Source organism: Adiantum capillus-veneris, chromosome 19 (genome assembly GCF_014529385.1).
Source record: "Adiantum capillus-veneris isolate H3 chromosome 19, ASM1452938v2, whole genome shotgun sequence".
Taxonomy (NCBI): Eukaryota; Viridiplantae; Streptophyta; class Polypodiopsida; order Polypodiales; family Pteridaceae; genus Adiantum; species Adiantum capillus-veneris.
In genome coordinates this window covers 60778788-60794347 of record NC_140949.1, presented here as the reverse complement: position 1 = coordinate 60794347, position 15560 = coordinate 60778788, and the positions used below count along the sequence as shown (strand labels likewise).

The 15560-nt window shown below is 43.6% G+C and overlaps 1 protein-coding gene across 2 annotated transcripts in view; it reads right to left on the bottom strand.

Moving 5' to 3' along the window:
• The window catches only part of LOC147434110 (ATP synthase epsilon chain), a 54822-nt gene extending 41836 nt beyond the window's left edge, over window positions 1-12986 (bottom strand). Inside the window, exon 1 of one of the 2 annotated variants that reach the window (XR_015185340.1) lies at window positions 12712-12986. Coding sequence is in view for 1 of the 2 variants with exons in the window: in XM_086490709.1 (XP_086346835.1) it covers window positions 12712-12907 (196 nt within the window). In the remaining variant the exon portion in view is untranslated. The remainder of the gene's footprint in view (window positions 1-12711) is intronic. The other variant, XM_086490709.1, reaches the window with a different exon arrangement.
• Window positions 12987-15560: the final 2574 nt, after the last annotated feature.

Here is a 15560-nt window from a genome sequence, read left to right as displayed (position 1 = left end):
GGCAAGGTAGATAGACCCATGGTAGTCACCCACGAGACATTATAACCATCAGCTCCATCATGCATAGTGTAACAGACTTGGACACTCCAAGTCAAGAATCAATCGCGACAGCACCAAATAACCACTTCAAAACAATTCACAGATCACAATAGATTTGCACTGGCCCGGCGGAGTTCCGTGCCTAGAGATATTGGCCCCAAAGACTGGCGCCTCTTTCGGTATTTCTTTATGTATTAATCAATCATCAAAGTACAAGAGTGTGGTTAGGGTTTCACTCTCAAACTCTGCGTCCAGATGCTCTGAGAAGTGAGCCCTAATCCACTAATTTAAAAGTTACAAGGGATGCCCAAAAAAGCAGTCTCTCTCTCTCTCAATGAGAGCAAAATAAAGCAGAGCAAATCTCTCTCTCTCTCTCTCTTTTTCTCAAAGAGTAGCCAAAAAGCATTTGTAGCGTCGCTAGCTGCTTTTCTCAGCTTCCGCAAAATCCGGGATTTCGTACCTGCTGCCACGTGGCACTGGCGCCAACCTTTTTAGGGTTTCAGCCATCAGTTAGGGTTAGGGTTTCCAAAAATTAGGGTTTCTACTGCCGATAGCCACGTCATCACTTTGTGACACATAGTACTCACAAAATACCACAACCACCCCACTAACGTCGTCAATGCCCAACAGTGGGTGTAGAACTAGGTACTAACATATGCTCCCAAGCACAACATACACCACACACACACACACACACATGAGCATACATCAACATAGAGTTCAGCGGACTGAGTTTTTATCATGACTCCAAAGATCAAGGGCAGACTCAGCCATAATGAAGCCTAGCACAAAAAGAAGCATTAAATCAAAAATGAGATAGTTGACAGGGCATACTATCACAAGTTAGAGACGTGGCATGCCCAACTGGAAGAAATTGGCCGAGAAGACAAGGGAATAAGGATCTAAACCCCGAAGATGTGGTCAAGAGGCCTAAGGGATTAAGAATTAAAAAAACTAAACCCCTGCCAACTTATAAACACCGGCCAAGGGGCCTAAACCCTAACTGACGAACGCATAAGGGCTCCCAGAGTTTCCAAAATTTACGCTGACACATGGCACTGTTGTACGGATTTCTACGTTTTGCGTCAGCTCGTGTTGACATGGCAAGGTTGTGCGGATGTTGGTTTTGCACAATCTTTTGAGGGCAAGAGCTTTAAGATTCGATAGCTTTTAGAACTGAGCTCTGCTTTTGGGTATCCCTTGTACTATTTTAAGTGCCTAGAGGGCCACTCTCAGAGAGCATCTGGATGCAGTCCCTGGAGAGTTGGACCCTTACCTTTGCAAAGCAATAATAAAGAAATATTGAAAAGGGCACCAGTCTTTAGGGCCAGTGCAACTGTAACAAACTTCGGCACCCCAAGTCTAGATTATGTCGCGACACGAGAGAGAATCACTTAAAATACTTCACAATTTTAAATTCACAATTCAATTTGGTCGACACAGCCCGACATACTTCCGTGCCCAGAGTGATTTGCCCCATGGACTAGCGCCCCTTTCGGTATTTCTTTTATATAAATCTTTGAGCAAAGTACAACTCCCGCAGGGTCCTCTGCTCTCAAACTCTACGTCCAGATGCTCTGAAGAGTGAGGCTCGGAGGGCTCTTTTATTCTTACAAGGGATGCAAAAAGCAAAGCCCCCCAAAGCAGTTAAACTCAACAGCATTCAAACTTTAAAAGCTTTTACAATTAAGCAATGAGCCCAAAAGCAAACTAATCCCAAAATCTTTCCAAAAAGCATTAGCGTGATTTGCAAAAATCCGTACAGTAGCCAGCACAATTTCGGCCCTGCCACGTCAGCACCGTACGGACTGTCACGCCAGCATGTCAATGTGATTTCCGAGGATTTGTACTACCACGTCAGCAACTGTCCGTACTGGACTGCCACGTCAGCATCTATGTGTGTTTGTTCGGAGACCTGCCACGTCACCAGTTTGTGACATACTCCCCTCTTGAAAGAACTGTAATCACCCTTCATTACGCCTGCAAAACAGACAGAGGCCATAAACTGTCTTATTAGACACTGACTGTTAGTACCGACGCACTAGACACGACATATCTAACACATGTACAAAAGCGACAGTCACATTACTGCACATGACATCAAACGACATCACATGACAAATCACATTCAGAAATCATTCCAGATCACAGACCATGACTACCAGCAACGTATTTAGTAACCACATCTAGATCCATTCTGGAATTCATTGATGTCGGGTTAACTAATCCCATATTGCGATCATGTCTATAGAGATTTTTATTTTTATTTTAATTTCCGACTCAAGCACTATCGTCTGCAAGTAGTCATTCACCTCGAGCACTATTGTCTGCAAGAAATCTTTCACCTCAAGCACTGTCATGTGCAAGAATTTGTCGCCTCAAGCATTGTCGTGTGCGAGAATCGTTTTCGAGGATCCGAAATTATCACTAAGTTAATTCTGAACTGAGTGGTCCAATCATTCATTCCATGGAATCACTCATGATTCATGATTCGTTATCAGGTTCATTCAAGAGTTGTCACTGCTCCATCTCATTCTTAATCCTATTCTTAATCCTGCTCTTATTTCAAGATTCTTTCAGAAAACATCAGTTTTAAAATCATCTTCCAAAAGTCTTGTTTCATAAATCCATAAAACCAAATAATGCTAATTCAAAAAGATATTCTAGAACGAGTATCACCTCATTCTGATGTTCTGTCAATGTGCCGGTCATTATAATTCTTGTGTCCTTATTGGACACTTTGTAGCGATATGTCCTTGTTCTCCACATTAAAAACACTTCCCTGCTTTGAAATATTCATCTCTTTGATCTTCTGTCACTGAAGGTCGTCTATCTCTTCGTCAATTGTTTCTGCTATGACTTGTTGAAGGTTCATCTGATGGGTAAGCCAATTTACCCGAATGTATAGCAAATCCGCGCTTCGCATGTCCCATCAATTGTTGTATAGACTTGAACTTCTGTTCGAGACAGTAGTCTCAAATTTCTTTGGGAAGCCCACAACTAAGTCGTTCAATCTGCTCCCTAAAACTGATCTTCTTACAGGATGAATGTTAGGTGCAGCGGAATGAATGTTGTATTTTCTCAAGATTAGTGATCTTTATTGCTCAAGGTTCCTTTTAGTTCTTAGGGAAAGAGAGAGCTTTCCGTCTTGTAGAGTGGTGTGATCACGAACAAAGGGAGTGGATATTATGCGTGCCAGTGAATGAGACTGAGAGAAGGAGAGAGAGAAGAGATACGACACCAAGAGGTTGTAAAACCCTCCTCCGAAGGCCCCACTCTCATCGGCGAGAGTGGTCTACTTTGATTGCACAAAGGTGTACAATGCGAATGCAATGGACTGATGCAATGGGACTATGCCGATGACGACGACGGTGATGACGACGACGACGACGACTCGATGGCTGAAATCTGTAGGCTTCTAATCGCTGAATTCGGGGACTGTTTCGATGGCTGAAAATGACTGTTTTGGGCTGTGTTTTTATGGCTGAAAATGGGGAACCATCTACAACCTTCTTGGGGGGAATCTGCTACGGAGTCTGAGGCTCAAAATCTGTGTTTCTTCAAGGGACTGAACTCCATATAAAAAACGCTGAGATGCTGAAAACAAACGCTGAAAATCTGCTCCCTTTGGCTGCGTTTTTAGGTTGAATTGCACCTGTTGAAAACGCTGCCCAAGTTGAGGAACATCTGCCGAAAACGCTGCCCTGGAAGGGGCTGAATTTGGCTAATCCGATGCAAAGGCCTAGCGTTAGTAAAAACGCTGCATAGGCCAGGCTATAGGTGAGCAAAACGCTATTCTGCTGATGGTCTTGGCGATGATGCAAGGGGGGAAAGATGCGGGAAATCTGGGGTTGCCGCGGTACTACAGGAGGACTCACCGGCGGAGGTCTTTATCCAAAACGCTAGGCTCTGGAGGGTACTGCTGAGAAGGGACCTGTTGAGCGGGAAGCTCCTGCTGCCTCTTCTGCCAGAAACTGTGAACTTTGGTTTGCTTATATATTAACTTAGCAAATTGCCCTACCTACTTTTGTAGGAAAGTCACTTAAAAATAATAAGTGAAAATCCCAATAAATAGGAAAATAGGCTAAATGCACTGGAAAATTCCCCTAACTGATGCTAATGGATTCTGATGGGAATTCCGATGATCATGCTGTGTGCAACCGAAGGATATGCATCTATGCTAAGTGACAGGGCATGCACGGTCTACGAATAGACTCACAAAAGTGCCAAACTAAACCCTGCTGTGGTGTAGCTTGTCCACGAACACATAGGGTTGGGATGTGTCACGTGACATCCCCTCCTTTTCAAAGTGAAGTACTGGTACCGAACTGTATGGCGTCGAGGGAGATCGCCAAGAGCATCCGGAATCTTGGAAGGGACTCTTCGCCGGCCCACTCTGCTGTGTGGGTTGTGCGGTACTTGAACTTCATAAAGGTCTGCAACTCTTGCTTCTTTGGGCCGCGCCGAAAGCGACTCAAAGTCTTCTGAATCTCCTTTCTTGCTTCAACTTCGTCTAGAGTCCTACTTCTTTCGTCCTCAAGAATCTCCATAGCTGAAAATTCCTGAAACTATCTCCAACACAAAACCATGAACATACCCATTCCATGTAAAGTGAAGGAAAACAATCTTGTCTTCTCTAAAGACTGTGTACACAATGTCGATGAACATAGAGACAGAGTGACAACCCGTTCATCAAACATATGCAAACAATGCGTTCGAATCTTTTCTATTTGATCGAAATCAATCAACTGTGGCAAATCACAATGGAAATGCCCATGCTTGGTACTCATACAATCATGTGCTCGTTCAGAAACTGTGTCATGCCAAGGAAGAGACATGGAATGTGACTTCTTGACATACAAACTTTTCAATTTTTCATGCACAATCCGCATACATTCGTGCTCATCCATGAGAGAAACGTGCTCAACATACAATATGTCATGCCTGGGAAAAGGGATCAAATAACGATGCTGACTAAAATACAGGAAACGATCACGAATGAAACATTCGAACAATGCGTGCGTATCACTCATGCGAACACATAATACTTCCTGTGATGCCGAGGCTCGAGAGCCAAGATCGGTTCGTCCTGAATGATCGAATCGTCCTGTGGGGGTTCTTTGGACCTCGACTCGAAAGCCAAGATCAGATCTTCGTGACTGCTCGAATCTACAACGAGGTTAGCTTCGCTAGTAAAAGCATCCACTAACACATCATCCTTGTGAACAATCACATCATCAACATGCAAATCATCATGCTTGTCATTGTCCAAATCCTCATGCAAATCATTATCCTTCAAATCATCATGCTTCTCACAATCCTGCAAATCCTGTGTGTCATGCTCTGGAGAAAAAGAGACTGAGAGAATCTCCTTATCCCGAATCCTTTCAACCTTCTCCTGCATAGTGGCAATGAGAGATGGAGAAGGAGCAATGTCCTCTCCATGAAAGACAATAGGAGAATCATTGTCGGCATTGAGAGTTATAGTGTTAGCCGCAAATTTTATGATAGCATTAGTCTCACGAAACCACTTAATGTCTAAAATCATCACATCCTGAGAGAGAAGAAACAACAAATCTTCTAGTGAAGGCAGTCTATTGGATTGCAAACAACACATCAAGGCATTCCTCGGTGATGAAACCACTTAATGTCTAAAATCATCACATCCTGAGAGAGAAGAAACAACAAATCTTCTAGTGAAGGCAGTCTATTGGATTGCAAACAACACATCAAGGCATTCCTCGGTGATGAGAGCGTCCATACCAGGACGAAAGCCAGAGAGCTCGATAGGAGATCTCGGACTAACTTTGAGGCGGGCTCTCTCAACAAGAGAGGAACTGATCACATCATGCATACTAATTGGGTCAAACAATATTACAAAACGGGGCCCCGACGTACGACCATAACATTTAATGAGAGAATCATCAATGGGAGGGTCCTGAGAAACTTTGGACACAATCGTGTTATCATTCATTGCATTGACAGACGTAGTGGGTGCTGTGGGTTCTTTAGATTCATTCGATTCAAGCTTAGGACATGTTCTTTTTATGTGACCCTTAATGTGACAATGAAAACAACGACCTTCTTTAGAATAATAAGTGCTTTGTTCTTTCGACGTGATGTAACCTCCTACAATTCCTTGTGCTACCTTTTCATCTGGAGTAAGCTTAGGTTTAGCAGGTGTGTTAGCCTTACCCTTAGATTCATTCGAAGAATTCTTTGATGAGATACTGTTGGTAGATTGGTTAGAAGAGTGATCATTCTTACCGTCATACTTACTGAAAATCAACTTTTCTGTAACTGGGTTGCTGGAATCCGCATTGTGGCTTGCGCCACCTGACGAACTTCCACGATCTTTGGGTGGTTCGTTCTTCGAGGCGAGAACTTGAGCAAGCAATTCTTGAGTGCGTAGCTCTGGTCGAGCTTCGTGCTCGGCCTCCAATGCTCCGTTTCTTGCTGCCGCTTCTTCCTTCCTTAGTTCTTTCTTTCTTTTCTTGCGTCGGGCTCGCGTTCTAAAGCAAGGCGCTTGTCTTCCTGTCTATCCATCATGGCCATCATTTGCTTCATCATTGCCTCCATAGGGTCTGGCGTAGATGGCGAAGGGGGAGGGTTGGAAAAATCTCCTGGTGGGGAAAATCCTTTGTCGCCTATCTCATGCTCATCACCTGAATGCAAAGTATCCATGCCGCTTCGGGTGACGACCATGCACTATGATCTTGGGGTCTTAAGCTCGCAAGGAACTTGGGTTCTTGAGGGTCTGGACTCTGGAGGTTCTTGAGGTTCTTGATTCATGAGAATATTGGGTTCTTGAGGTTCTTGAGGGGTTCTTTCTCTTGCAAATCGCGTTGGAGAAGGATCTTCTCTTCACCCGAGTTCTACCCTTTTCTACGGACGCACCCCTTGGCGGCCTTGCGCTCACACCAAGATTGTTTTTTCCCACCTCACGTCGATTGGCCGGCCGCTAAGTGCACGGTCCGCTCTCAATGAGTGAAAAGAGATACAAGGGGAGGCTGGACAAGCCCTTCTTTCTTGGGATTCCTGTCACTGTTCAACAAAACACGATTAGAAATCGCCACGCCCAAGTAAACTTGGGTTCGTGCGATCGCAACAAGCAAAAAAAATTCTTGTGGTTCTTGTGGTTCTTTCGTTGAGTAATGCAAAACACTTCCAAAGCTCTGATACCAATGTTAGGTGCAACGGAATGAATGTTGTATTTTCTCAAGATTAGTGACTCAAGGTTCCTTTTAGTTCTTAGGGAAAGAGAGAGCTTTCCGTCTTGTAGAGTGGTGTGATCACGAACAAAGGGAGTGGATATTATGCGTGCCAGTGAATGAGACTGAGAGAAGGAGAGAGAAGAGATACGACACCGAGAGGTTGTAAAACCCTCCTCCGAAGGCCCCACTCTCGTCAAAGAGAGTGGTCTACTTTGATTGCACAAAGGTGTACAATGCGAATGCAATGGACTGATGCAATGGGACTATGCCGATGACGACGACGGTGGTGACGACGACGACTCGATGGCTGAAATCTGTAGGCTTCTAATCGCTGAATTCGGGGACTGTTTCGATGGCTGAAAATGACTGTTTTGGGCTGTGTTTTTATGGCTGAAAATGGGGAACCATCTGCAACCTTCTTGGGGGGAATCTGCTACGGAGTCTTGAGGCTGAAAATCTGTGTTTCTTCAAGGGACTGAACTGCAGATAAAAAACGCTGAGATGCTGAAAACAAACGCTGAAAATCTGCTCCCTTTGACTGCGTTTTTAGGTTGAATTGCACCTGCTAAAAACGCTGCCCAAGTTGAGGAGCATCGCTGAAAACGCTGCCCTGGAAGGGGCTAATCCGATGCAAAGGCCTAGCGTTAGTAAAAACGCTGCATAGGCCAGGCTGTAGGTGAGCAAAACGCTATTCTGCTGATGGTCTTGGCGATGATGCAAGGGGGGAAAGATGCGGGAAATCTGGGGTTGCCGCGGTACTACAGGAGGACTCACCGGCGGAGGTCTTTATCCAAAACGCTAGGCTCTCCAGGGTACTGCTGAGAAGGGACCTGTTGAGCGGGAAGCTCCTGCTGCCTCTTCTGCCAGAAAGTGTGAACTTTGGTTTGCTTATATATTAACTTAGCAAAATTGCCCTACCTACTTTTGTAGGAAAGTCACTTAAAAATAATAAGTGAAAATCCCAATAAATAGGAAAATAGGTTAAATGCACTGGAAAATTCCCCTAACTGATGCTAATGGATTCTGATGGGAATTCCGATGATCATGCTGTGTGCAACCAGAGGATATGCATCTATGCTAAGTGACTGGGCATGCACAGTCTACGAATAGACTCACAAAAGTGCCAGATCACTGCTAATCTAACTTGACGGGACTGACTGAACCCTGCTGTGGTGTAGCTTGTCCACGGACACATAGGGTTGGGATGTGTCACGTGACAATGAAACGGGTAGAAAAATTTCCCAAAATCTTTCACAGTAAGAATCCAATGATTCTATCTTGATCATCCGAACATGGTTCCAGTCAGTAATCACGTCTCGTTCATATTCTTGTATGAGCCATGAAGAAATAAAGAGTTTCTTAAATTTCAACCACTTTGTTGGTGCTTGTTTCCTTAACAACAGAGTGGACCACCAAGTCCTTGCATTGCATTTCAGAAAGGATGTCGCCCGTCTGATCTTGGAGTGCTCTGTTTAGCAGCCTCCAAAGAATGCTATATCAAACTGTTGGATAAAGGCTAAAGTCTTGGGAGCATCACGAAAGCCTGAAAAGTGCTCAAACTTTATTGCATGTTCTCCTTCCTTGAATTCTTTGGGCTTTTTGCCCCTGTTGTCGAGGAAATCATATTGATTTGCTCTGTAAAAATGCTTTCTTTTGGCATAAAACCTGTGATCATCAGAGTCCGAACTGTCGGAGGATGAGTCGTCGGTAGAACTGTTAGAAACTGGGCAAAATTTAGTCTTCTTTGCTTTTTCTTGCCCTTTCCGAAGCTTTGCTTTTTGCTTCGCTTTTTCACTTTTCTGTCTTCTTCGCTCGAATCAGAAGAGCTAGAAGAACTGTCTGAAGAAGAAGAGGAAGAAGAATTGGGTAGTCCTTCAAATCGAACACGCTTCTTCTGCTTTTTCGCCGATGTAAAAGTAGATTGACGATCCAAATAACCCGAGAAGTCAATTCCTTTCTTCTGCTTTTTGTCATGCTTTTTGGCTTTATTGTTCGCGTCCAAAAGCTGATTGATCCGTGTATCAACCACCTCTTCCAATTCTTGCTTTGTAAACATCCTCGGAGCAGGAGGTTTCTTGAGTACCGGTTTGATGGGTGGCTCTGTGGCTTTCTGCCACTTGGTGTGCACTTCGTCGAAGGATTGTTGAGTCAAAAATTTTGCAAATTTCGGATCCTTCGCAATGTTAACCATCATTTTTGTCGCGTCGTCAACCAATTGTCGACGTTCCATCTCTTCAATCTCTCCCTGAGTAGGGCGAGGTGGGCCGTACTCTTCCTCTGATTGCTCATGAGAATCTTCTTCGCGATCTCCCGCATTCCCAGATGCAGAAGAAGTCGATTGATCTCCGTTAGAATCCATAAGTGTCGCGAGAAAAGGATCGGATTTCCCGATAGAAGAGAAATCGGCCGCGCTCTGATACAACTCTAACAAACTTAGGCACCCCAAGTCTAGATTGTGTCGCGACACGAGAGAGAATCACTTAAAATACTTCACAACTTTAAATTCACAGTTCAATTTGGTCGACACGGCCCGGCGTAGTTCCGTGCCCAAAGAGATTGGCCCCAAAGACTGGTGCCCCTTTCGGTATTTCTTTTATATTAATCTTTGAGCAAAGTACAACTCCCGCAGGGTCCTCTGCTCTCAGACTCTGCGTCCAGATGCTCTAAAGAGTAAAGCCCGGAGGGCTCTTTTATTCTTACAAGGGATGCCAAAAGCAGAGCCCCAAAAGCAGTTAAACTCAAAAGCATTCAAACTTTAAAAGCTTTTAAAATAAAGCAATGAGCCCAAAAGCAAACTAATCCCAAAATCTTCCCAAAAAGCATCAGTGTGATTTGCGAAAATCCGTACAACAACCAGCGCAATTTCCAACCCTGCCACGTCAACACCGTACGGGCTGCCACGTCAGCATGTCAATGTGATTTCCGAGGATCCGTACTGCCACGTCAACAATTGTCCGTACTGAACTGCCACGTCAGCATCTGTGTGTGCTTGTCCAAGGACCTGCCACGTCACCAATTTGTGACAGCAAGTTTGTGACAGCAACTAGGGACAAAACACTCTCTCTCTCTCTCTCTCTCTCTCTCTCTCTCTCTCCCCCCCCTCAAGTTCAGTTATTTGCCGATTTTGTTTGTATGTTGCTATTGGTTTCTCGCTTGGAGTGTCCAAGCTTGTAACAATGGTGTCAGAGCTCAAAACGATTCTTCTTCCACGAAGGATCCGATCCTTTCTGCAACGCACATGGGTTCTCACGCAGAGTTAGACAAAGAAAACACCCCTCTGAAGGTTGGTTTGCAGAAGATGAAGAAAAGTTGAATCACAACATGAGACCAACAGGGATTTTGAATATTTTCCAAGCAGTCAAGAGCTTTTGGCAATTTTCCACTGGGGAATCTCAACAAAGGAGTACAAACGTCAACTACAGGTTGACACGTGCATGAGAATTGATCAAGTACTCCAAAGACCCGAAATATGTGAATCACTTGACGAATTACCTACTTCACGAGGTTCACTCTAGATGGTGAGAGACCGTCCATCTTTCTGTCTAGTCGGTAATGAAACAGAAAACAAGGCCCAATGCAAAAAAGCAGAAATTGTACTTGCAGAAAGAGTTTTACAAACCTCTCGAAATCCGATCCTTTCTGCAACGCACATGGGTTCTCACGCAGAGTTAGACAAAGAAAACGCCCCTCCGAAGGTTGGTTTGCAGAAGATGAAGAAAAGTTGAATCACAACATGAGACCAACAGGGATTTTGAATATTTTCCAAGCAGTCAAGAGATTTTGGTAATTTTCCAGTGGGAAATCTCAACAAAGGAGTACAAACGTCAACTACAGGTTGACACATGCATGAGAATTGATCAAGTACTCGAAAGACCCGAAATATGTGAATCACTTGACGAATTACCAACTTGACAAGGTTCACTCTAGATGGTGAGAGACCGTCCATCTTTCTGTCTAGTCGGTAATGAAACAGAAAGCAAGGCCCAATGCAAAAAAGCAGAAATTGTACTTGCAGAAAGAGTTTTACAAACCTCTCGAAAGGAAGACAAACCAATAGATGAAAAGCTTAAAACACTCGGAAGAAGAAAAAATCAGCTGATTTCCTCGGCTATTTGAGCGGAAAATCGACTTTCGAGGTGGTATGCAGATCCAAGAAGCGTGTGCGTTTCGAGGATGACCCAACTTTTTGTTGTCTTCAAATAGTTCCACTAGTTCGTCTTTCTCTAGTTCCAAAGAGGATGAGAAAAAGTAGAAGAAGCAGAGAAAAAGCAAGAAAAGCAGTTTCTTGAAAAAGTTTGTAAGGCTGAGGGAGTCATCTAGCAATTCAAAGGAGGAGACCTCACCCTCTGTTGACAGTTCAAACAATGAGAAATAGAACAAGAAGACCAAGGAGTTAAAGGATGGGGTCCGGCCAATCAAGTTTTACACGTTTTCAGGCTACCAAGATACTCATCGAGATAAAAAATAATCAAAGAATGGCTTGATCTTCGGTGATGTGCATGAGGTGCGATCTTTTCTTGGTTTATGCTCTTTATTACCGTTGCTTCATCACGCCTTTTTCCCATCAAGCTAGAAGTGGTTACACTTCTTCTCCTCTCTCTCTCTCTCTCTCTCTCTCTCTCTCTCTCTCTCTCTCTCTCTCCAAAAATTAGGCACTCGTTTTTAAATGCAATCTCCCTCCCCACACATTTTTGGCTGCCCTCAACTATGTCCTGCAGAGTTGGCTGGCTGCTGATGCAGACAAAAGTGAGGTTGTAGGCATCCGCTACAACAATTGCTACTTCTTAATACAGCTGCAAGGATCCCTCCACTTAATGATATTTAGGAACATCTTTGAAAAAATTAAAACAACAGCACTTTCTCACACCTGTGCAATCAGTCAAAGATGGGCTGCTGCCTCCCTGCCTAAACTTAATCCAGTGATTCCAAAAAGAAACTGCCTATAGACAAGGCTAAGAAAAGCTAACTTCGGGATTGAGCTGCAAAGCTTCAGATAAAAGAAACCCCAAACTGAAGTGAGGCTTTTACGAGTTCAAACACTATGCTGCTTTTAAGATTGAAATAATGACAATCTCTCAAATGATGTGTTTCCATCCCTTGTAAGCTACTATTACCATCCCCATCTTCTGGTCCCCGGCGGAGGGGGGATATGATAGGAGGAGGGCGAAGGGCAGAAGGCCAAGAGGGCGACTACACAAGAAGAAGAGACTAGACGAATCTATCGACTAATTGATTGTATTTTCAAACGACCCAATATGCATCTATGTTATACATCCCAGAAATGCAGAGTCTATCACACACAAGAATCAAAAATACATCAAAATGTGCATTAGAATGCCAAAAAAAAGCGTGGCATGTGCACACATGCTCAAAATGCACTTGATCTGATGCTTGATCACTTTGATCTCTCTCGAACAATGTCTCTCTTCACAGAACCCTGAGAGAAGAAAGGAGTCACCTGATTTCTGCGGGATCCCCTCTTCCCACATGGAGACCTTGTAAAAAACCTGTTCGCGAGTGGCTGCTTCCGATTTGTGGGGCTCTTTGAGGCACTTTCGGACCAGGGAAGAGCAAGTATTGACATAGGCAACGTAGGTCATCCCCGCTGCTCTCCAAAAGGGCCCCGATGCTTGATTTGCCACTGCTGCAGACATGGCTGCTGTTGCTTCGCCCTCCCTCTCCTTTTTCCGCTGCTGCTCTTTCGCCCTTCAGAACCTAAGCTGTTCGGTGTGAACTGTGAAGACTTGTCCGGACGCTATCCTTCAACATAACGTCCGGACAAGTGTGAAGATTCCATGACCATGACAATTCTTAGGAGCAACTAGTAAAACGGCGGCGCGCCGCATGGCCTCTCTTACCTTCAAACCCCTTGCTCTTACTTAGAATCTGTGTGTGTGTGTGTGTGCCGCGCGCGCATTGTTCCTTAATGAGTCCCTCAATTGCACAAAGCCTACAACTTTGCCTTGTTGCCAAAGGCTACTCACCGGTATTATTTCTGTTTGGAGAAATAAATTTTCCCGAATACTGTCCGACCCCCTATGCTCAACCATCTCGACTTTGCCACCCTCTTGCATGCCTGGACAGTGGGCCGACGACAAATTCTCTCTTTTTTGGTGTTCGCATGTCTGAGTCTGGACAGTCGACAGCTCTCTCTCTCTCTCTCTCTCCATTCGCATGCCTTGCTACTGCTCTACAGGAGACACTGGCATGAGCAAGGAAATCATGCCAAGTGTCAAAAGGGGGGGGTCCCTTTCCCTTTTATAATATTATAGATTTAGATAGACTCATCCAAGAAAGGGTACATGTACTGCCCACGTGCCTCATTAAGCTTTCTTGCAAGCTAATCTCCGCCATCAGCTCCAATGGGTTGATTTTAAACTATTCAGCTTAGGGAGGGGGGGATAGAGAGAGAGAGAGAGAGAGAGAGAGTTAGTAACGAAGTCCTTGAACGACTTGTAAGACCACGATCTCTCTCTCTCTCCCCCTAATATACTTGTTGCATGTACTTGGGAAGCTATTGTGGCAACTCGTGCACCCCAAGAGTTCATGGCCATGGAGCAGTGTTCAAGAAAAGTGTGTCTCAACTTAGCCTTGAGCCGGTTTGAAGGGAGAGGGAGAAAGAGAAAAACCGCTTGAAAAGTTTAAGAAAATAGATATAAATTGCGAGAAATTCCGATTAGTCTACAAAATTTCATCTTTGAATGTATCCTAAAGGAAATTTTGTATGTTTTTGAAATTGATTTTTTTCGAACACCACCATGCAGTCTCGGCTTAATATCATGTCGTTTTTAATTTCAAAAATTCCAGTCGGGGGCAAGGGGAAAAGGAAATTTTCCTTCCCAAAATAGAGAAAAATAATGAAAAAACAACCTAGTTTCCTCTTGGAAAATTCACAAAAGGAATCATTGGATTACAAAGCCAGTACTTGGTTGCCAAATGTACCAAGCAAAGGCGACCAACAGGATGTAGCACACATAAAGGTCGACCCAGTGTTTGAGAAAAATGTGTCTCAGCTTAATATCGTGTCGTTTTCAATTTCAAATATGCCGGTTGAGAGAAAGGGGAAAGGGAGAAATTTCGCCCCAAAATAGAGTGAAATAGTGTAAAAACCTAAAAAATGCTCGTAATTCTAAACTTTGTATGTCCACTCAAGGTTGTATGTGTAAAACAAAAAAGACAATACTGAAATAGAGCTTGTTAGAGACATGAATCTGAGCTTTACAAAAAGTGCTAAGCCCACAACCTTAGGACCAAAATCTCAAATTTCAATGCAAAGAAGAGATTAGAGTTTGCAATAACTCTCAACACAAAGATAAAAATCAACTCCAAAGTTAATGATGGGATTCACCTTAAGTAGGAAATGGCAAGGTTACTTGATAACAACACAAATGCAATAGACCTTCAGCCCGCACGAACATAACAGTGCTCATTATATGTGCAAAGTGATTCATAGCAAGATGAGATCTAGTAGCTCACATGACATGGCATGATCCAGCTTCTAACTCAACCACCATAAGATCTACAAATAAGGCACTTGAAAGCGAGTCAAATTAAAGGGCTCTTATAAGCATGTTTTGATGTCTTGCCACAAAAAAAGTGTGTAGTAAATATATGTATGCCATAAGTAGCCATACACAAATACACACATAAATATTGGATAGCATGTTGAAATTTTCCAGAACATGAGTGCTAAGCACTACCCCCTCAACTCAATTCTCGAGCACTCAATGATAGTTGGGAAAAAAAATGTGAGTCAAATTGAAGGGACTTTTGTATCTCCTAATGGTTTGGCCTTTTATATTCTTGTAGACAAAGTGTTGTATCATAAGCTTCCTTAAACTCGTGACCTTATCCTGTGTCACATGGTTTGTGATTATCCCTTGCCAACATGCTTGTGATTATCCATTGCCAACATGTTAGACACCTGGTTGATCCTTCAATTTGTTCTTCAGAAGAAAATGTAACCAACTAAAATATGTGAGCTCAACATATGCAAGCGAGCCTTTGGATTCTTGAAAATTTTTATGAGCAAAAACGTAAGGCGATAATTAAGTCTAACTTCCAAAATAAATTGGAAACGTATAGCATGCTGCCATTACACCTTAAAGTGGCTTTTAAGTGGAAAGGTCCTACAAAGAATATCATGTGATCCTCATGCACCTTTTGAATGAGGGTATTCGCATTATTTAAGAACTCCTCTATGTAACCACAGTCCTATTACTGAGCATCCAGCTTCTTCAGCATCTTCCTTATCCCAATCTTGAAGTTGGACTTCCTCATACTCCTCCCCTCCCCGATTGTCATCCC